Consider the following 22,954-nt stretch of genomic DNA (forward strand, 5'->3'; position numbering starts at 1 on the left):
ATCTTCACTGACCACCAAAGTCTGAAGTATATGTTTACTTAGCCAGACCTGAACCTCCGTCAGCAGAGATGGATGGAGCTTGTTGTAGACTTTGACTTGGGTATTTCCTATACGCCAGGCAAGGCTAATGTAATGGCTGATGCCTTGAGCCGCAAGTCTTACTGCAACCACCTCGAGGTTCACAAAGTTTAGCCCTCGCTTGTTGAAGAATTCAGGAAGCTGAACCTCCATATTGTTCCTCCGGGTGCACACGCTCCCCCTCCTAAGGAGTTTGGCAAGGTGAACCTCCACGTTGTTACCCAGGGTTCCCTCAATACCCTAGTTGCTAAACCAGATCTCGAGGACAGCATCAAAAGGCTACAGAAGTATGACTCTGAAGCCCACAAGATTAAGCGCTATCTCGCAGAAGGAAAGCCCTCATTCTTCACCATTGCTGAAGATGGCACCCTATACTTCAAGGGCCGCCTAGTGGTGCCATGTGCAGAGAAAAACCTGGATATGACACAGGAAGTTATGAAAGAAGCTCATGATACGCCTCTATGTATCCATCCTGGTAGTACAAAGATGTACCAAGACATCCGTCAGAGATTCTGGTGGTCTAATATGAAGCAAGACATTGCTCGTTATGTTGCTGAGTGTGACGTTTGCCGTCGTATCAAAGCAGAACATCAAAGGCCTGCTGGAACTCTGCAACCTATCTCTATTCCTGAATGGAAATGGGACCATGTTGAGATGGACTTCGTCACTGGATTTCCCAAGTCACAGAAAGGTAATGATGCTATTCTTGTCGTCATTGACCGGCTTTCTAAAGTGGCACATTTTCTGGCGGTCAAAGAAATGATCACTGCTAGTCAGTTGGCAACGCTCTATATGTCCAGGATTGTTTCACTCCACGGTATTCCATTGGTTATCAGCTCAGACCGTGGCAGCTTATTCACTTCAAGATTCTGGGCAAGTTTCCAAGAAGCTATGGGAACTCATCTGTCATTCAGTACTGCGTTTCATCCTCAATCGCAAGGACAAGTTGAACGCGTCAACCAAGTTCTCGAAGACATGCTTCGAGCTTGCGTTATTTCCTTCGGCAAGAAATGGGAGGAATCTCTCCCGTATGCTGAGTTCTCTTATAATAATAGCTATCAAGCTAGTCTGAAGATGGCCCCCTTCGAAGTGTTATATGGACGAAAGTGCCGAACCCCTCTGAACTGGTCAGAAACTGGGGAACGTCCACTCTTCGGTCCGGATATTATCCAAGATGCCGAAGAACAAGTCCGCATTATTCGCGAGAATCTCAAGACTGGTCAGTCACGCCAGAAGAGTCAGTATGACCGTCATCATAAGGACATGGTCTATCAACCTGGCGAAAAGGCTTATCTTCGAGTCACACCTATGAAGGGTGCTCACCGCTTCGGAATCAAGGGCAAATTAGCTCCTCGCTATATTGGCCCATTCACTATTCTCGAAAGGCGTGGAAAAGTGGCATACCAACTGGAGCTACCGCCGAACCTTTCTCAGGTTCACGATGTGTTCCATGTGTCACAGCTCCGCCGTTGCTTCAAGGACCCAATCCGAGCTGTGGATCATGAAGTGCTCGAATTGCAGCAAGACCTCTCCTATAAGGAGCATCCGGTCCGCATTCTCGACCAAGCTGAACGCCGCACACGTCAGAAGGCGATCAAGTTTCTCAAAGTCCAGTGGTCGCACCATTCTGAAGATGAGGCCACTTGGGAACGACAGGATCGTCTGCGCGAAGAATACCCCGCACTGTTTCCTTCTACCTCCTAAATCTCGGGACGAGATTTCTTGTAGTGGAGGAGATTTGTAACACCCCGAGAATCATGCTACAGTAACTCTCTGTGATTAAGCTAATCATGTTGCTAAACAGGGCTTGATCACATTGGAATCACATTTCTTTTCGAACTCCTAATTCAAACTTCAATTAAAATTAAAGTGAAAAATAAAAGTTTTCAAAAATTTAAACAAAAATGTTCGGTGGGTGCCAAATAATACACTGGTAATTATTGTGGAGAAAACTCCTTTTTAGAAAATGCCTAAGTATTTTAAAATGGATTAAAAGGTGAAAGAAAATAAATAAAAGAAATTGCAAAACAAAACAGAAAACAAAGAAAAAAAAACAAAAGCCCCCCCACTGGACCTGGCCCAACCGGGCCAAACCCAGGCCCAGCCGGCCAGCACCATTCCCCCCCCCCCGGCCGAAAGGCCCAACTCCACCCCGGCCCACCTCTCTCCCCTTATCCACTCCCCAGGCCCCCCCCACCGACAGCCACCCCCACTCACCCCCCCCCGAAATATCTCCTCCTCCTCCCTCCCCCCGATCCAGAACGGGATCGAGAGGAGGCCACCATCGCCGACCGCCCCGCGCCGCCTCGTCCTCGCCGGAGCACGCCCCCGCCGGCCTCCTTCCCCCTTCTCCGCCTCGCCCGTCGTCCCCGTCACCCTCCCCGCGCCCCGCTGCCAGACCCCCTACGGCCACAGTGAGCACCGCCGTGCCTCGCCCCTCCTCTCTCTCCCTCGCCCCCTCTCCCCTCGGTCACCGCCGCCCCGCTCGCGCTCCGGCGCGCCCAAACGCGCCCCCGCCGCGTAAAGCCACGCCCGCGCGCCCGCACGGCCTTCGCCCGCGCGCGCCCCGACCGCGCGCCCGCGTCGGCCACGCCCCGCCTGCCCCCCCCCTCGTCGTCGCGAGCAGGCCCATGGCCTCGACCGCGCGCCCCCGCTGCTTCTTCCCCACGCCCGACCGCACCGACGCGCGCCCGTACGGCCATCGCCGTCATTTGCCCCCCTCCGCCGATCTCCGCCCCGTCGCCGCGGTGACCTCGCCCCTCTGCACCACCTCCGGCGGCTAGCCCCGCACCACCGCGGCCTCGCCCCGCTCCGGCCATGGCCGGCGCCGTGCCCCGCCGTGGCCGCCAACGCCCACGCCCACACCCCGCGCCCGTAGCCGCAGTGCCCCCTGGGCCACTGCCTAGTGGGCCTCGCCCCTCTGGGCCACTGCCAGGTGGGCCTCGCCCCACCTGAGCCACTGGCCACTGGGCCCGACCCCCTGGCCCAATGACAAACGGGCCCCAGCGCCCCAGAACGTTTACTAATTTAAAAAAAAGAAATATAAATAATAATAATAATAATAAAACAATAAACTAATAAATAAATAAATAAATAAATAAATAAAATAATAATAATAAATTAATTAATAAAAATTAATAAATTAATAAAGAAAATAAAAATAATTTTAATTAATTAATTAAATTAAGTTAATTAATCCTGTTTAAATTAATCTAATTAGATAATTAATTTAATTAAATAATAATTATTTAGCTAAACCCTAATTAACCTAAACAGTGAATGACAGGTGGGTCCCACTGGACCCACATGTTAGTTGACTTAGTCAACCCCTGTTGACTGCTGATGTCAGCATGACATCATGCTGATGTCATAAATCCAAATTTCGAATTAAATTAAATAATTAATTAAATTCCAGAAATTAATAAAATCTTTAGAAAATCATATCTTTTAATCCGTAACTCGGATTAAAATATTTTTCAACATGAAAGTTGCTTAGAACGACGAGACGAATCCGGATACGCAGTCCGTTCGTCCACCACACCTCCCTAACCTATCGAACTCGCAACTTTCCCCCTCCAGTCCATCTGTCCGAAAACGCGAAACATCGGGAATACCTCCCGGATGTTCCCCCCCTTCGCCGGTACCACCTACTGTCGCGTTAGGACACACCTAGCACCGCTCATTTTCATGTCACGCATCGTCATGCTTATGTTTGCATTGTATTTACTGTTTCTTCCCCCCTCTTCTCTCCGGTAGACTACGAGACCGACACTGCTGCTGCCCAGTTCGACTACGGAGTCGACGACCCCTCCTACTTGCCAGAGCAACCAGGCAAGCCCCCCCCTTGATCACCAGATATCGCCTATTCTTCTATATACTGCTTGCATTAGAGTAGTGTAGCATGTTACTGCTTTCGATATCCTATCCTGATGCATAGCCTATCCTTGCTACTACTGTTGTTACCTTTACCTGCAATCCTACATGCTTAGTATAGGATGCTAGTTTTCCATCAGTGGCCCTACATTCTTGTCCGTCTGCTGTGCTATACTACCGGGCCGTGATCACCTGGGCGGTGATCACGGGTATATACTTATATACTATATACATGACACATGTGATGACTAAAGTCGGGTCGGCTCGTAGGAGTACCCGCGAGTGGATCTTGGTGGCGGAGCGACAGGGCAGGTTGAGACCGCCTAGGTGAGAGGTGGGCCTGGCCCTGGTCGGCGTTCGCGGTTACTTAACACGCTTAACGAGATCTTGGTATTTGATCTGAGTCTGGCCATTTGGTCTATACACACTAACCATCTACGTGGGAGTAGTTATGGGTATCCCGACGTCGTGGTATCAGCCGAAGCTCTTTTGACGTCAGCAACTGAGTGGCGCGCGCCGCATTGGACCGTAAGCTCGCGCTTGTATTAAGGGGGCTAGGTCTGCTTCCGGCCGCGTACGCAACGTGCAGGTGTGCATAGGGCGATGGGCCCAGACCCCTGCGCGCATAGGTTTAGACCGGCGTGCTGACCTCTCTGATGAGCCTAGGTGGGGCTGCGACGTGTTGATCTTACGAGGCCGGGCATGACCCAGAAAAGTGTGTCCGGCCAAATGGGATCGAGCGTGTTGGGTTATGTGGTGCACCCCTGCAGGGAAGTTTATCTATTCGAATAGCCGTGTCCCTCGGTAAAAGGACGACCCGGAGTTGTACCTTGACCTTATGACAACTAGAACTGGATACTGAATAAAATACACCCTTCCAAGTGCCAGATACAACCCGGTGATCGCTCTCTAACAGGGCGATGAGGAGGGGATCGCCGGGTAGGATTATGCTATGCGATGCTACTTGGAGGACTTCAATCTACTCTCTTCTACATGCTGCAAGATGGAGATGACCAGAAGCGTAGTCTTTGACAGGACTAGCTATCCCCCTTTTTTTCTGGCATTCTGCAGTTCAGTCCACTGATATGCCCCTTTACACATATACCCATGCATATGTAGTGTAGCTCCTTGCTTGCGAGTACTTTGGATGAGTACTCACGGTTGCTTCTCTCCCTCTTTTCCCCCTTTCCTTTCTATCTGGTTGTCGCAACCAGATGTTGGAGCCCAGGAGCCAGACGCCACCGTCGACGACGACACCTACGACGCTGGAGGTGCCTACTACTACGTGCAGGCCGCTGACGACGACCAGGAGTAGTTAGGAGGATCCCAGGCAGGAGGCCTGCGCCTCGTTCGATCTGTATCCTTGTTTGTGCTAGCCTTCTTAAGGCAAACTTGTTTAACTTATGTCTATACTCAGATATTGTTGCTTCCGCTGACTCGTCTGTGATCGAGCACTTGTATTCGAGCCCTCGAGGCCCCTGGCTTGTATTATGATGCTTGTATGACTTATTTATGTTGTAGAGTTGTGTTGTGATATCTTCCCGTGAGTCCCTGACCTTGATCGTACACATTTGCGTGCATGATTAGTGTACGGTCAAATCGGGGGCGTCACACCCCGGTTCCCAGAACACCGACAGATGGATTTTACACCTGCGGAGGTGCTTCCGTTACTTGTAAACGATGCCACGTTTTTGCTAGAGGAATAAAGGAGGAGAAGTTTGTAAAAAAAACAGAAACATCTTAACTCGATGGCGTGTTTGGGCTCCTTCCTACACCTCTGAATCACTTGACATCCACAACCTGGGCTAGTAGACCCAATCTATCATCTTCATGTTGATTCACATTTCTATCGAAATAACAAATTATGTACATTGTTTTATTTTTAGGGGAAAATTATGTACATTGTGAAAGTAGTTAAGAGAAATGCATAGAACCACCACAAATAGAGGTGTCATTAGCAAAAGCCATCGCTTTACAAACCGTGGAAAAATAATCGTGCCCAAAAATTGATAGTGGAACAATGCTAAGTGATTTGATGATGTCACTAACTGATCCGACCCGTCCATTGAGCTAAGTTGGCAAAAAAAGTGCCACACGGGCATGTTGGCTTGGTCTTCTTCCTCCTCCTACTCCCCTCTCCCTCACTCCTTCACCCCCTCTCCCTCTCCCCCCTCTCTCTCCCTCTCTCTCTTCGGAGCACATCGATGGAGACCGCATCCTCTCGTAGTTGACAGGGAGCTCGGTCATGCGAGTGGCGGAGCCCGCACAGGAGGCGGGCAACACTCATTCGAGCGGCGGTGTCGGTTGGAGGGTCGCTGGAGGGCTGACCACAGTGGCGGCTGCGAACCCTAGCTCGAGCGGACGCATGAGCGCCGATAAGTAAGTGGAGGCGGACGCAATCGACGGATGACACTAGCGCCCCCATGGTTGGGCCCATCAGCACCGCCCCGCCCAGCGCCTAGCATCCCTGCCTCCAACTGTGTCAGTGGCGTGCGCGGGGACGTCACCCTCGCCCGGCACCCAGCAGTCGCGCCTCCAGCTCCAATAGTGAGTGCCCAATTTGGAAGATGAGGATCGACGATTTTCCTCCCTAACAACACATATCTCCAATGAAGTTCCTCGCAATGACCATGGCCAAATCGCATGTCCCTCTCTTTTATCCTCACCTTTCTCCTCGTCCATGTTCCCGCATCCCGCTATCGTGGTGGCGGCGAGCCGTTAGTGGAGAGGTGATTTTTGTGGCGAACTTGGGGCCCTGGGAATGTTGATGTCGATGGTGGACATCGCCATGGCGATGGACAACCTCATCTGAGCACTCTTAAGCCCTCTTCTCGCCAGCGTCCATGGCCAAATAGGAGTCGAAGGCCACAACTTTGGACAGTGACGACTAGTCGGCCCAGGCATCATGTCGGTATTGCGCGGTGATGCGACGCTGGCGCTGCCGTTTGCAACCTGCAAGGCTGACATGGCGATTGCAACGGTGCTAGGCTTCGCCGCAATGGGCCTGCTGCGTTTTCATCTAGTGCCTTTTTGACTTGGCATGGAGCATTCATTTGTGCAACTATCAAAAAATGCATCGCAAGATGGTGATTGGAGCATCACTTCATGCTCGAGGTAAAAACTCTAGTCCCCACCTTTACTGGTCGGGTTTGGAAGTGACGAACTTGGGTTGTTATCTCGTTGAATACATTTTTATCCTTGCTATTGTGTTGGACTCCATTGTTTGGTCTCGATAATCAAGATGAAAATCCTTATTCATGACATTCCGGTTGGACGTGGCAGTCGACAAAAAAACTCAGTGATCTACTCTTGCCATCCAAAGCCCCACACTGGAAACTTCTTGTCTTTGGATCCACAACTTTAGCTGACAAAAATCATCGAAGCCAACTCTTTTTTACCCTTAGGTGCACTAGATATAGATATAAAGGAACCAAAGCCGAATCCGCCCCGTCTCTCCTTCCACCTCCACAAGGACGGGAAGAGAAGGCCTTCGTATCAAACCGTTCTAGCCCCCCGTCGAGTTTATTGAAGGACCTCCTGCCAAATCACCTCCAGCAGTTGGCTTCCACCGATGAATACGACCGATAGAAGAGATGGGAGGCCATTGGACACTACCTGCATGCGCCCATGAGAAACTCCACAATGGCACTAAGGAAAACACTCATAAGGTAACTACTAGCATGAAGCTACTACGTATAGGGACGGCCCAAGCTCCCCTCCCATTTTCACACTGACCGACGGTGTTGTCTGAGGAGAAAAGAAGAGGAGCTGGGGAAAGAAATGAGAACCATGTCTGCTATTAGCCATTTGGTTATTTCAAGGCTTGTATTTTTCTATATATTTTTAAACACTCGTAGAAGTAAGAAAAATTGCCCTCCTAAAACTTTTTTTGTGAGAAAACTTCCGATCTATTCATCAACTGTCAAGGTAGTATAAAAAACACTAGAAGTAAAATTTACATCTAGGTCCGTAAACCACGTAGCGACGACTACAAGCACTGGAGCAAGCCGAAGGCGCGCCGCCGTCATCGCCCCTCCCTCGTCGGAGTCAGGCAAACATTGTTGTAGTAGATAGTCGGAAAGTCATCGTGCTAAGGCCCCATAACCAGCGTACCGAAACAACAACCGCCGCAAATGAAGAGAAGTATAGATCGAAAGGATGGATGTACCCTGGAGGCATTATGTGTTGACGCAATCGGTAATGGCCAATTATGATAATATTTATTGGACTTTAGTTAGTAAAAACGCCTGAAAATTGCACATAAATCGGTGAAACCCGAAAAAAAGAACAAAAAACAACGGAGCCGGACGCATAGAAGCCTTGCCCGACCGCCTGCTCGTGAGTGAGACGCTGGAGTTGCCCCCCCCCCCCCCCCCCCCACCCCACCCACCCACCCCAAAAAAAACGAAAAAGCACTGTACACCTCAAAGCGGCGGCCTCCAATGATGCCGCCGCCTAACGCCGGCCGTCTCTCCGACCTCGTTCGGCGCTGCGCCGCCGCTAAGGCTCTAATCGCCGGCGCGAAGCTCCACGCACAGGCTCTCGTTGGTGGCCACCTACCCCAGGCCACCCTCGAGACGGACCTGGTCCTGCTCTATTGTCGCTGCGCTGCGCTCCCTAGCGCCCGCAAGGTGTTCGACGCGATGCCTTCTCCGTCCATGCACGCGTACAACATCCTCCTTGCCGCCTCCCCACCCCTCTTAGCTCTCGAACTACTCTCTGGCCTCCTCGACGCCGGTTTCCGCCCTGACTGCTATGCTGTCCCAGCGGCGCTCCGGGCGTGCGCCGAGCTCCAGGACCCGCTTCTTGGCGCCGCACTCCATGGATTTACCGTCCAGTTAGGATTTCTCTCCAATGTTGTTGTCTCCAGCGCACTTCTTGACATGTACGCCAAAGCTGGTCTCCTGGTCAATGCGGTGAGGGTGTTCGACGAGATGCCTGAAAGAGACTCTGTTGTGTGGAATTGCATGGTTACCGCTTATGCAAGGGCCGGGATGACAGCTGAAACCCTTGAGCTCTTCAGAAGGGCTCAGGTGGAGGCGGTGAACATGACGAGGGATCTGCGGGCTGTGCCGAGCGTGCTAAATGTCTGTGGAAAGGAAGGGGAGATGATGAAGGGGAGAGAAATACATGGTAGGATGGTGCGAAGCCTTGCATTCGATTTGGATGTCCCAATTGGGAACACGTTGATAGACATGTATGCAAAGTGCGGGCGCGTGGACGCGTCACAAGCAGTGTTTGCAGGCATGCAGGAGAGGAATGTGGTGAGCTGGTCGACACTGATATCTTGCTATGGTGTCCATGGAAAGGGAAAACAGGCATTGCATGTGTACGAGGAGATGTTATCTCAGAGCGTGAAGCCGAACTGTATCACCTTCACATCTGTCCTTTCAAGTTGCAGCCACTCAGGGCTCGTGACTGATGGCCGGATGATCTTCGAGTCAATGAGGAAGGTTCATGGTGTAGAGCCCACTTCTGAGCACTATGCATGTATGGTGGACCTCTTGGGGCGTGCTGGAGCCATTGAAGAAGCTGTCGGGCTTATAAAGAAGATGCCTATGGAACCTTGCGCTACTGCATGGGGAGCTCTACTCTCTGCTTGCGCCATGCATAATAATGTCGATGTTGGAGAGATTGCAGCATATAGGCTGTTTGAGTTAGAAAAAGGCAATGTCAGTAACTATATCACTCTCTGTGGAATTTATGGTGCAGTTGGTCAGTCTGATGGTGTTGCAGGATTAAGGTTAAGGATGAGGGAACTTGGCATGGTGAAGACGCCTGGTTGCAGCTGGGTTGATGTGAAGGGAAGAGCTCATGCCTTTTACCAAGGGAGCATCCCAAGTTATTTGAGGAGACGAATGTTTTGGATTTTAGATCGGTTACGTAAGGATATGGGCAATTGAGAATCTGAATATGAGCATGCTGACCAGTAGTACAAGCCGACTTAGCACTGAAGTTGGTATGGTTAAGTCATGTACTACCGCAGTCAGATATTGGTTTGAGGATAAAGCAGTAACCAGCCTTAATTGTTATCATGGGTTCACATCAGCAATTCTTTTAATCAACGAAAGAGTTCTGGTAAATGTGGACGCTCGTGGCCTTGAATATTTTTGTGGCCAATATCTGAACCAAGATGCTGTGAAGATGAAGCGGTGACTGGATGAGAATGATGCTGGTTCTTCAGTTTGAGGCTACGACTATCTGCTCTGAAGTGACTTCCACAGTTGTACTAGTGTACCACATATCTGATCTGATTGTATAACACATGAATCACATGTTCTGAAGTGCGGCAAAAGCAGTTGCATGCAAAATTTGTTAATGGCGGCAAGCTGGGATGCAACTGGAAAAAGTGAGCATTATGTTCTTCAGTCATTGCTTTGAAGCTGACAAAGCACATCTAAACTGAAGGTAAAATTATGTTATATTTTTATTAAGTTTCAATTCTTGTTGGAATTCTATAGTCTGCACTGAATCTACTGCTACCAGTGATACAAAATTTCATGGCAGAATATGTGGACATCACAAAGAGAATCATTAGGCCCATAGACAGTAGCAAGAAAGAATTTGCTTGGGGGCAAAGCGATGAAGGCAGTGACCAACTGGCCATTTGCCCATTTTAATCAAGTCTGTAACCTCCAGAAAGAGATTGGTATAGTCAACATGAGTTTGTGTGCCTGGTTGCATGATTATTATCAGATTTGTAAGCTAATCAGTGGTTCTTTTGCTTAGACCCTTTATCTGTAATTAAGTTCAGTCTTCTGGACAGTTTCTTTTGTCTCTGATGATGGGCAAATAAATGAACTATCCACTTATTGCTTTGACCATGGTTGTAGTCACTATGTTGGCTGGCCAGATTTCAGTCAGTATGAGTATTGAGGTACTGCTGTATACTTTGTAAAGTTGTGTACCCTTTGGGATGGCTTTCTTCTTAGTATTACATAGGAATATATAGTATAGCACTGGAATCAGCAGGGTAGGGATTCATGGTTAATATTGTCAGTCAAGATCAGAGTATTAATAAAGAAAAGAAACATCCAGTTTGGCTACACACAGCTATGTATACTATAAATACTACTATTTCTATGTTTATACTCTGTACAGCGGTCCAAGGGAAGATACAACTCTTATTGTTTCCATCCAAGTTAACATTGTCCTTGAATGGTAATACTTTGTCACCCTACTATAGAGTTGTTAATGTAAATGGTGCCAAGATGATCACCTGTCACCTCGTTGATACCGTCCAGATTCACTTCATGACAGCAATTTGGGACTGCCCAAGAACAACAAATGTAGTTTTTTATATGTATAAGAAAAATATTGTTACTGTCGGCTTTTGGCCTTTGGGGAGCAAAGAGACATCCAGTCTCCAACTGGGGCAGCTTCTATGTGTTGTTTTCCAGGTCTTAAACTACCATTGCAATGTATTCTTTGTGTCCTTCGATGCAGATTAGCTTGAATATTTTACTCTTGATGCAGTTCTACTTTCTGAACCTTGTGTCCTTGCACACTGGTCAAGCAGAATTTGTTCAGAAATAACCCTGATTAAGGCAAGGAACTGCCCTGCCGACTGGCACAGTCGGTAGGTGAGCTCACCACAGCATGGTAGCAGGTAACTTTAGTAGAAGTTTGTTACATTGTCTTGAGTAAAAAAATAAAAAATCATGGATAAGGTGTTGAATAAGTTTGGGCTTTTTCAATAAGATCAGCAAACCATATCAGCATTCCGTTAGCAACAAGAAAGTAAATCATGTCACTTCACTGCCAACATTATCCTCTTAACGAACCTTTTTATTCATTTGGTGTGGACCGATGAGATGATTTAGGCAGAGTTACATTTGCAAGTGCCCACCAAATTAACTACATTGACATAATTGCTTGTACAAATTACTCTGGAATCTGCGTTCCAGGTTTTGAGGGATGCAATCTAATAACCCTGATAAAGATCATACTTGCTAGCATGCATTACTTTTCCATTCTTTCTAAAGAATCAAGAACTTATTGATCAACTTATACATCCTTGAGAACTGAACTCTTGTAGCAAGACTGAAAAATCCTAATCTATTTTTTTTTCCATATCCAGCTGCTTTTGTAGGTACACTTAGTCGCCAATGGGTGGATAGGTTGTGTTTGGGAGCCTCTGTCCAAGCACAAATGAGCGAAATAGGCCGAGAGCTCGGTCTGGCTGTGCAAATGGCACCATGTGAGATGCGCCCCGCACTGTTGCAAAGGTCAGAAGATTACCGTACTCTGTTGTCCAACCTCCAACCTTGAAAATCAAAGAGCAACATATGTTACATTCATGTTTTATATCATCAAATTTGGCATCTGTAATTCAACTTGTATTCATAGCATAGAAGTATACCTGGCCTTTGCGGAACCAAGTACTGTACGGAACTGTGACAGGCAACCCCATGTCATGAGCTAGCTCTCGCACAAGGGTTCGGGAGCCCAAGAGGGGCACCACAGAGTCTTGATCGCCGCTGTAACGTAATTCACATTGTCATAACAAATTGCACACGGAATGAAACAAATTATCTGAATAAATATACTCAGACTGGTATATGAAAAGGTAAGTTATTTACCTGAATATCCAAAGTGGTATCTTATGTTCCACTATTCTCCGAAGTAAAGGCAAGATGTTGATGTTACCATCCTTATCGGTGTAATTCAGCACACTGGGACATGATTTTAGATGATCCATGTGAGTTTGAGTTGCAAAGATGAGCAGTTCATTTACTCTGACACTCTCTTCTCTCTTTACATATTTATTACTGAAAGGACCAACATATGTATTTGGCAGAAGTAGCAATAGAAGCACTTACTCACTGCACATGCCCCAGCCATAAGGTAGATGTGTTCTATTAGCATGAAGAGCATGCTGCACTTCTGGAAGATTGAAGTAGAAGTACCTTTCATATGACATGCAAACATCCACTCCTAAACTGATCTTGGTCACCTAGGTTGCACAAAAAACTAGTCACACAACAGCAATCAAAGGTTCTGATGTAAATATCATGTGCCATCCATGAGGCAATGAGCATACATATTTGCGCAGTCGTAGCTCCTGCATCACGATCGATGGGTAACAGACGTCGAGAATGACATCATAGTTGTTGACGTATTGTCCAACTATGGAGTTTGCCTCGGCAATGGCATCATTGCATGACTTGCTCTCATTGTGGGGGCTACCGAATGTGTAATCCTCAAAATCACAACCCTTGTTTATGGCCAGAAATATCTCATCAGATATCATACCATGGGACCAGAAGTACTCATATGTCGCGGGGACATCCCTGTCAAGCTTGAGTAACGGATTCCCGATCTACTCAAGGTAATCTCAGAGTCAACAAAATAGTCGTAGTAAGTACTCCCTCCGTCCCATAATATAAGAGCGTTTCTGACACTACTAGTGTCAAATACGCTCTTATATTATGGAAGTAGAACATAGTTGATTCAAGAGATGTCCAGGCTATGCTTGACTACTTACAGCTACCCCCTTGATATTGAACTTAAAACCCTTAGATTTCTCATTGTGTGTGAGAAGGACATCAGTGAGTTGCGGTATATAATGCCCTGCATTATCATTAGCGCAGAATCACTCGCCATAGAAGAGAGGCAATCGAAACACATATTCCTGAAGTAGAACTTGAAATGCTTTCTAACCTGCATAGCTCTCTCCCGAAAGAAGTAAGCTGCTTGATCTGTACTCCGGGAACTTCTTATACCATCCCAACAGAAATTTGTACATATCATTAGCTGCATAATTAAAGAAACATACAGTTAGATTGATGTGTTCGGGCTAACCGGCATCCTGCGATGTCACAAGATCGCATCGGTTTACCGGTCCGCGCATCTCCCGTATTGTAGTCTGACGAAGTGTTGGAGTAGGACCATCCAACTCCGGCGGGCGATTCAACAAATAGAAGATTGGACACTGAAAATTAACAAAGATATGAAACAACTAAGAGTTAGTAAGATCTACAATTTCTTTCACCGAAACATGTGATCAGAGAGATGGTTCCCAAAATCTCTCAACCTTTATTCCACGACTTCTTGTTTAATCGAAGGCCTCTGCCATCTCCTCTGGGATAAAACGGACCGAGCTCCGTAAACGCACCGCCTCCAACCGAAGAACAGCCAGGACCTGAACGTCAGTGAAATTTTGCAGCAACATACAGTTAGCAATCACACTTCCATAAGTGGTAGCAGTACTGAGATCTTTATCTGCATCATAGTGTAGCAAGGCACTGTTACATCAAAGAAAGAAGCATCTTTTTTTTACCAAATGATGCCTCACTGCTTTTAAAAATCCTCAAGGACCACAACACACAAAGCCCAAAATGAGGCAAGGGTCCAAGGGAACATGGTGACCTCAAAGATACTCACAAAACTGATTAATTTTTTCCTTGGCAGGTGTGGAGCAGATGACGATTAGCGAATGGGAGGAAGTTGTTTGTGTTTCCGGTTCAGGAAACACTGCCTGTCATCATATGACCCCTGATGGGTGAACCAGCACTCAACGTGCAAGAAAGGTACAGTAGAGGAGGAAAAGGTACCAAGGAATTGACTAGTTTAGTATGCTCCACTCATCAGGCCACTAATGCAACAGTGCTATTATTAGCCATGACAATTCCAACACCATAGTAAAAAAAATTGAAAAAAAAACCCAACTAAATAGTTTTTTTAAAACTGTTTGGGGAAACCAAAATAGTTCCCAGAAACTCTCGAGATCCAGACAGAAAAAACAAAGTCGCTGTGAAGGCTGTATGTGTAAGGTGAAATGCAGACCGGGTAGAAATTCCTGCGTCGTCCTAACTCCCAACCGCTCAAGTCGAGAGCTAATCAACCGTGCACATAGGAGTACTACTTTAACACATTTTCTACCAAACTAACGGCAGTGCATGCCACTGTTGCCTCTCGAATCCAACGAGAAAATTCAGATGCGAACATAATTCTGAAGCAAAACAAAACAAGGACCACGGCGCAAAGGCCAACGCTGCTCGGCAAACTGGCCGAAGAAACAACAGCGACAATAACCAGAGATCAGAAAGTGACAGCCCAAGAGCAGAGTGCGCTGCAGAGAAGAAGACGAAGAAGCAGTAGCGGTAGCCAGCCAGTAGGTACTGACCTCCGTTGAGCCAGAGCGTGAGCGGCCTGCCGACGGCGTGGTCCTGTGCCTCCGCGAAGTAGTAGAAGAGGCTCCTCCCGGCCTTGACGTCCACGTCCACGTACCCGGCGAACTGCCTGAACCCCACGACGGGCTGCCCGGGCAGCCGCCCCACCAAATCCTCCTCCGGGAACCCGAGCACGCAGCTGCTGGCGACCAAACAAACCATCGCCACCGCCAGCGCTGCGGCTCGCCAGGAGCCCGCCATTGCCGCGATGACCTCGAGAGTAACGGGAATTGGGAGGACCAGTGAGGTAGGAGGGGGGAGGTGGGCTGGGTTCTTGGGTCGAGAGTTCTGGGGATATATACCGGGGGCACGCAGCTTTTCCGCCCCTGACGTGGAAACAGCGCGGATTTTTAGTTCGTAGGTTGTTGCGGGTTTAGGTCTGGATTCCATTGTTTCCTTTTGTTTAAGATTCTCAGTTAAGAGAAGATGATAAATTCGGCGGTGCTGGAAAATGCTGTGATCTGATCTCTTGATTTGAACCCTTATTTGTGATTTCGGAGGATGTATATGGTACATGTTGTGACAAGGTGATGAATCTAGACTATCTTTTGAGTCGAAAAGTCTCATCGTAGATGTTGTGACGGTCCAATTTCTTGACGTCTGCGATGCCAGTGCATAGGTGATTTCGTTATGGCATGGAGTGATGTTTTTGTCCATGCTACAAAAATTTCTTTTAGGATGCGTCAACACTTTCCCCGTTTTTCCCAAAGCAATCAAGACTATTACAGCTTGCAGTCAAACATCCAGTGGGGGATATTCTTCTGGCACGTCAAAACAATAGTATCCTTGCGGCCGAGTCAAGAATATGTGACTTGTTTTTCCGCCGGTCTGGTTGCTGTTTTCCTAGCCGGCTCGCCGGCCGCTATCTCTTTCGCCGTCGACGGAAATATAGAGGGACCGACGGGGGTCTTGTGGCCGACAACACCCAGCGATCCAGCATGAGAAACCACTTCCGGCCATGGGACCAGAAACAGGCGAGGTTACTTAGAAGTTGATCTAGGCCTCGTCCTAGCTTAGTACTAGTAATATTACGGATGGCAAACGCACGCGTCCTAGATGATGTTGTTCCTTTCCTATGTCGACATGGAAGAGGGTCAATGGCAGCATAGCGAATCACCTGGAATGAATAGTGTACTAGGTAGCCGTTGGGGCGAGGCCCTGCCCCAGGAGGTGATAAGAAGCCATTTACTCCCATGCAGTTGGGTCGGTCGCCATTCAATCACCCTGCGTCAGCAGGCTCCGCCCATGGCATTGGCATGGCACGGCGCCGCAGCCACGGCCGTACCCACAGCTCTGCTCATTCATGACGACGACAGATCGTCCTGGATCCCGTGAAACACATTCAGATCCAGGAACGCATGGGTGCATACTTTATTTGCGTTCGACGTAGTATCATGCACCTGCGCTAGGGCAACTCCAACGCGGACCGCCAGATTACTCCATGGACCGAACGGTCCGAACACTTTTGACCATCCAACAATGGGTGCCGCTCTCGGAGGAGGGGGTGCAAATGTTTGAGGAGCGTGCAAAGGAGGACACCCTCATTGCCGAGGAGGATATGTGTGGGACATCCCGCACGCCTACGTGCTGAGCCCGTATGGGAACGAGGAGAGGCATGACGAACGTAGGTCATATTAGCGACCACGTGCTCCAGATCGGACGACGATGACTCGGACGGCGACACGAGCAGCATTGGAGGTGCCGGTGGCCTCGAGGCTACCCCTACAAGGTCAATGTTTGTACCTTGCCTAGTTTTAGTTACTAATAGTTTAAATTCAGGTTGAACTTGTTTAAATTTCATCGGTTTGATTTTAATATATCAAATTTTGTTCAAATTTTATCGGTTCCACTTCAATTTTGTTGGTGTTTGTGCATAGTCCGTTTGGATCGTACATTTGGTGACTACGGTTGGATGACCGCTTGTTGTCGATGGTGCAGGAACTGTAGTCACCAACATGTTTGTAAACGCATGCGAGGACTCCTAGCAAGTGCAGGAACTACAGTACATTTGGTGACTACAATTTTGTTCGTGTTTGTGCACAGTCTGTTTGGACCGTACATTTGGTGCAGGAACTGTAGTCACCAACATGCTAAAGGGGCAAGCGCAGGCGAGGAGTCCCGATGCATCAGGCAAAGGTTTCCATATCGGTGCAACGAGACCAAGACCAGCAGGACGGCAGGATGGAGGTCACCGTGGAGCCCAAGACGGCGTCACCACCAGAGCCTTTGGCAGGCGAAGACCACCTTTAGTCAGGATAACTTGTACTAGTTGTCTCCCTTCAAATTTGGCCGTTGTTGGATCCCTTTCCGCTCAATATTTGGGGAGAGGACCAGGGCCTCTATAAATAGGACTAGCCACCACAGTAGGAGGCAACTGATCTTGAACTGATTCAGATCATCCTCAACCACACACAAGTTCACCAAGCACAAGAGCACCTCTCCTCAGGAGGCTGTTCTTCCCTTGTAGTTGTTCATCCTCATCCCAAGAGGCAATCCACTACACCACACTGGAGTAGGGTATTACACCACATCGGTGGCCCGAACCAGTATAAACTCTTGTGTCTCTCTTTCTATGGGTTCGTCGAGCTAGGCTTTGAGATCGCAGTGAGGATGAGGGCATGATTAGGTAGGGAGAGATCTTCGTGCGCACCCCAGTGTTCGAACCTCAAGGGTTTTGCCGGAACCCGAAATCCGACATTTGGCGCGCCAGATAGGGGTGCGCCGAAGTTGTCCTTCCGTCGGTCTACGCTTCGCCATCACCGCGCCTCACCCTCATGGCCGGCGTTGCTCTTCCGGCTGCGACGACCGATGCCCGTGGCGGGGCCAGGGGGCTCCGAGCCTTGGCCCCCGCCTTACGGCAGGTGCAGTGGCCACCCAAGTTCAAGCCAAAGATGCCGCCGCGCTACGACGGAGCGGCGGACCCGTCAGCTTTCTTGCTGGCGTACGAGGAGGCCGTCCTTAAGGCTGGGGGCGACGACAAGGTCATGGCCAACTGGCTTCCCATGGCCCTCACCGGCGCACCGCGCGCCTGGCTGCTCAACCTCCCCGGATCCACGGTGGCATCTTGGGAGGAGCCGCGCAGCCTCTTCACCGCGCGCTTCGCGGCACCGGCGCCCCTTGCTGTCGCGGCCCTCCTCGGCGGCTCGCAAGCGCCGTCCTCGGACCGTCACGCCAAGCCGTTCTTTCGCCAGATCAGCGCCGCTTCCATGCGGCAGGGGGCTCCCCCGGGTTGGGTGGCGCCCAAGGCCGACCTGACCTTCGACTCAGGAGATCACCCCGTCACCACTGTCGGCTCGGGTGTGCTCCCAATGCTTTGCACGCCACCATCTACAACGTAGCCGTCACCAAGACCCTCATCGACGGCGGTGCCGGCCTCAACGTGCTCTCGGTGGAGGCCTTCAGCCTCCTTCACGTACCACTCGAGCGGCTCCGCCCCAGCAAGCCCTTCTCCGGAGTCGGCGGCGGCTCCTCCAGCCCCCTGGGGCAGATCCGTCTTCCCGTGACCTTCGTGTGACGTCCGGGTAATCAAGCTACAATAACCCTCTGGTAATGATGCCATGTCACCACGATTACTGTTGGTAATCTCGTGCTAGTTTAGAACCGATCCAAATTCAAATTTAAGATCAAGTCGAACAGTTAAAGTTTTCAAAAGTGAAAACTAAAATGTTGTAAATGTGTTAAATAAATCCTGGGTAATAGTGGTGAAGAAACCTAAATTTAATAAAATGATTAAGTGTTCAAAATAATTAAAACTGTAGGTTAAATAATAAAATAAATGCCTTTTAAATTTTATAAAATGTTAAAGCTATTTTAGTTGGGATAAGAATTAATGTGGCAGTAGTTTATTTAGAAGTACCAATTTAGGTGTTAGTGATAATTTTTACTAAAACTAAAATAAAATGTAACTAAAATAAAATAGGAAAGAATAAATAAAAATAAAGGAAATAAAACAAAGTCAAAAAAAAACCCCTGGGCCACGACCCAACAGGCCGGCCCACCCCGGTCCACCTAACCCACTACTACCCCCCACTACTCCGTAACCCTAACCCACGACCGCACAACCCCCCACCCCCCGATCCCCTCTTCCCTCGCCCCTCCTCTACCCGATCCCTTCTGGATCCAGGGCCTCGCCCTCGACGCTGATCGCCGCCTTCGGCGCCACCACGGCGCTCCGTCGCCCCTTGCCGTCGCCGGCGTCGCTCGACGCCCTGACGCCCCGTCCTCCGCCTCGACCTCCCCGACTGGATCTGGGCCGCACCCCGGGCGCCCCCGCCGCCGCCGCCGCACACCGTCGCTGCCTCGTCCCGCCACTGCTTCGCCGGAGCCGCCCATCGTCGTCGTCGCCTCCTCGTCCTCCTCCTAGAGCCACGCCGCCCGCACCTCTACAACGGGGGTGAGGAACACCTCCCCGCCTTCCCCACCTCTCTGTCGCGCACGCGCTCCGGCGCCCGCTCGCGGCCACCACCGCCGCGCACGCACTCCGGCCGCGTGCACCCCGTCCAGGCCTTGCCCAGCCCTGCCTATGGCCGCAGCCAGATCCGCGCCCGTCACTATAGCCCGCCTCTGCCCTGCGCACACATCGCAGCCCTCCCCTCCGCTTACTTGCTACTGGCCCCGCACGGGCGCTCGTCCACCCGCGCCCCCTCTGACCAAGCCCGGCCATGGACGCTCCCCGCTCCCCCTCGCTGCTGCCCGCCCGACGCCGCCAAACCTCATCACCGGCCGTGTTTCCGGCCACCCCAGCACCGGCCACTCGCGCCTCTGGACGCGGCGCTTTCCCAGCTGCCCGTAGCACCCCTATGCGCGGCCAACGGTCGCCGGAGACGAGCGCTCGGTCATCGCCCGCGCGCTCTGCCATCGTCACCATATAGTGCCGACGTGGACATCTTTAGCCTCGTGCTAATTGGCCTCTATGCCACTGACATGTGGGGGCCACGTCACTAAATAACCCGTGCAATTAAAATGAGCTCTCTGAACTAATGACCCAATGACAGGTTGGCCCCACCTACTAATTAACTTAATTAAAATCAATTTAATTTGCTGTTAACTCTAATAGTCACTGATTGATGGGCCCTCGGGTCAGTTTGACCAGTCAACTGGTCCACAGTTGACTGCTGACTCAGCAGTCAACCGGGTCCCACTGTCAGCCACTCCAACACTTGGCTGGGTACACTTCTGGGTGTATCTAGCAATTAACCTTATTATTTTTGGATTTAATTAAATCTGTTAAATTTAGAAAATGAATTAAACTTTAAAAATTAATATAAAATAAACCGTACCTCGGATCAAAATGTTTTCTACATGAAAGTTGCTTAGAAAAATCCAACGAATCCGGATACGCGGTCCGTTCATCTGTCACATGCCCCTAGCATGCTGAACATGGAACCGTCCCCTCTCTTTTCATCTGCCCGGAAAACGCCAGACGTCGGGAAAACCCCTCCGGATGTTTCCCTCTCCGTCTGCAACGTCTAGCATACGTTAGGTCACACCCGGCACAACATATTGCCACGTTATGCTTTGTGATGCTATGTTTGCTTTATATTTACTGTTTCTTCCCCCTCTTCTCTCCGGTAGACCCCGAGACCGATGCTGCCCCTGTGATCGACTACATCGACGACGACCCCTCCTTGCCAGAGCAACCACGCAAGCCCCCCCTTGATCACCAGATATCGCCTATTCTTCTCTATACCGCTTGCATTAGAGTAGTGTAGCATGTTACTGCTTTCCGTTAATCCTATCCTGATGCATAGCCTGTCATTGTTGCTACAGTTGTTACCATTACCTGCTATCCTACTGCTTAGTATAGGATGCTAGTGTTCCATCAGTGGCCCTACACTCTTGTCCGTCTGCCATGCTATACTACTGGGCCGTGATCACTTCGGGAGGTGATCACGGGTATATACTATATACTTTATATACTTGATACATGTGGTGACTAAAGTCGGGTCGGCTCGTTGAGTACCCGCAAGTGATTCTGATGAGGGGGCTGAAAGGACAGGTGGCTCCATCCCGGTAGAGGTGGGCCTGGGTTCCTGACGGCCCCCGACTGTTACTTTATGGCGGAGCGACAGGGCAGGTTGAGACCACCTAGGAGAGAGGTGGGCCTGGCCCTGGTCGGCGTTCGCGGATACTTAACACGCTTAACGAGATCTTGGTATTTGATCTGAGTCTGGCCATTTGGTCTATACGCACTAACCAACTACGCGGGAACAGTTATGGGCACTTGACGTCGTGGTATCAGCCGAAGCTCTTCTTGACGTCAGCGACGGAGCGGCACGCGCCGGATTGGACTGGAACGCCTACTAGGCTAGGTCTGCTTCCGGCCGCGTACGCAACGTGCAGGTGTGCAATGGGCGATGGGCCCAGACCCCTGCGCGCATAGGATTTAGACCGGCGTGCTGACCTCTCTGTTGAGCCTAGGTGGGGCTGCGACGTGTTGATCTTTCGAGGCCGGGCATGACCCAGGAAAGTGTGTCCGGCCAAATGGGATCGAGCGTGTTGGGTTATGTGGTGCACCCCTGCAGGGAAGTTTATCTATTCGAATAGCCGTGTCCCTCGGTAAAAGGACGACCCGGAGTTGTACCTTGACCTTATGACAACTAGAACCGGATACTTAATAAAACACACCCTTCCAGGTGCCAGATACAACCCGGTGATCGCTCTCTAACAGGGCGACGAGGAGGGGATCGCCGGGTAGGATTATGCTATGCGATGCTACTTGGTGGACTTACCATCTACTCTCTCCTACATGCTGTAAGATGGAGGTGGCCAGAAGCGTAGTCTTCGACAGGATTAGCTATCCCCCTCTTATTCTGGCATTCTGCAGTTCAGTCCACCGATATGGCCCTTTACACATATACCCATGCATATGTAGTGTAGCTCCTTGCTTGCGAGTACATTGGATGAGTACTCACGGTTGCTTTTCTCCCTCTTTTCCCCTTTCTATACCTGGTTGTCGCAACCAGATGCTGGAGCCCAGGAGCCAGATGCCACCGTCGATGACGACTCCTACTACACCGGAGGTGCCTACTACTACGTGCAGCCCGCTGACGACGACCAGGAGTAGTTAGGAGGATCCCAGGCAGGAGGCCTGCGCCTCTTTCGGTCTGTATCCCAGTTTGTGCTAGCCTTCTTAAGGCAAACTTGTTTAACTTATGTTTGTACTCAGATATTGTTGCTTCCGCTGACTCGTCTATGATCGATCACTTGCATTCGAGCCCTCGAGGCCCCTGGCTTGTATTATGATGCTTGTATGACTTATTTATGTTTTAGAGTTGTGTTGTGATATCTTCCCGTGAGTCCCTGATCTTGATCGTACACGTTTGCGTGCATGACTAGTGTACGATTGAATCGGGGGCGTCACAAGTTGGTATCAGAGCTGACTGCCTGTAGGGATCCCCCTTTCTAACTCCTTGGCCGAAGTCGAGTCTAGTCATTGAAAAACTTTTACTAACAAGGTTGTGTGGCTTACGGGCCCACGTCGCCATTGGGTGGTATTAGAATCTTTTACTCCTTGTCTATACTCCGGGACTCTGATCTCTCTTCTATTCGAGTTAAATGATTTTTCTAAAAAGACTAACTGTAGGTTCTCGTAAATACTTTCTCCCGGAGAGCCCCTTCCGGCCAGATGATCGCCTGCTGCACCAGAAGATTCTGAAGACACTCTCTGATGCTTTCCCGAGACCCTTGTGCCCTTCGGTTTTGCAATTCCCTTCCATCGATAAACTCCTATGGATAACCATGTATACTCACCATTCATACAATGTTTCCCAGTTGATCTTGTTATTACAAGCTGCCCCGAAATACTCTCTGTTGTCCCGAGAATCGTT

The 22,954-nt window shown here is 49.7% G+C and overlaps 2 protein-coding genes across 2 annotated transcripts; one reads left to right on the top strand and one right to left on the bottom strand.

The window, feature by feature from the left end:
• Nucleotides 1–8,301: 8,301 nt before the first annotated feature.
• On the top strand, nucleotides 8,302–10,772 carry LOC109749731 (putative pentatricopeptide repeat-containing protein At3g11460, mitochondrial). The gene is made up of 2 exons (XM_020308686.4): nucleotides 8,302–10,359; nucleotides 10,459–10,772. Exon 1 carries the CDS (start codon nucleotides 8,394–8,396, stop codon nucleotides 9,852–9,854), a length of 1,461 nt encoding a protein of 486 aa, XP_020164275.1. The 5' UTR covers nucleotides 8,302–8,393; the 3' UTR covers nucleotides 9,855–10,359; nucleotides 10,459–10,772.
• Nucleotides 10,773–11,718: 946 nt separating this feature from the next.
• Nucleotides 11,719–15,399, bottom strand: LOC109749732 (serine carboxypeptidase-like 42). The gene is made up of 10 exons (XM_020308689.4): nucleotides 15,080–15,399; nucleotides 13,988–14,095; nucleotides 13,793–13,885; nucleotides 13,615–13,707; nucleotides 13,439–13,524; nucleotides 12,995–13,273; nucleotides 12,774–12,907; nucleotides 12,534–12,626; nucleotides 12,314–12,431; nucleotides 11,719–12,217 (listed from the first exon to the last, which is right to left on the bottom strand). The coding sequence occupies exons 1-10, from the start codon at nucleotides 15,324–15,326 to the stop codon at nucleotides 12,050–12,052; spliced, it is 1,419 nt and encodes a 472-aa protein (XP_020164278.1). The 5' UTR covers nucleotides 15,327–15,399; the 3' UTR covers nucleotides 11,719–12,049.
• Nucleotides 15,400–22,954: the final 7,555 nt, after the last annotated feature.

The sequence above is a fragment of the Aegilops tauschii genome, chromosome 4, assembly GCF_002575655.3.
Source record: "Aegilops tauschii subsp. strangulata cultivar AL8/78 chromosome 4, Aet v6.0, whole genome shotgun sequence".
Lineage (NCBI taxonomy): Eukaryota > Viridiplantae > Streptophyta > Magnoliopsida > Poales > Poaceae > Aegilops > Aegilops tauschii.

What these genes read in the sequence shown, in the direction of transcription:
- LOC109749732 (XM_020308689.4), bottom strand. Translation starts at nt 15,326, where the DNA reads ATGGCGGGCTCCTGGCGAGCCGCAGCGCTGGCGGTGGCGATGGTTTGT. An exon ending in CACGCTCTGGCTCAACGGAG is followed by an intron (nt 14,096 to 15,079) that starts GTCAGTACCTAC and finishes ACTGACGTTCAG; the next exon opens with GTCCTGGCTGTTCTTCGGTT. An exon ending in TTCGGGAGAGAGCTATGCAG is followed by an intron (nt 13,525 to 13,614) that starts GTTAGAAAGCAT and finishes ATGATAATGCAG; the next exon opens with GGCATTATATACCGCAACTC.
- LOC109749731 (XM_020308686.4), top strand. Translation starts at nt 8,394, where the DNA reads ATGATGCCGCCGCCTAACGCCGGCCGTCTCTCCGACCTCGTTCGGCGC.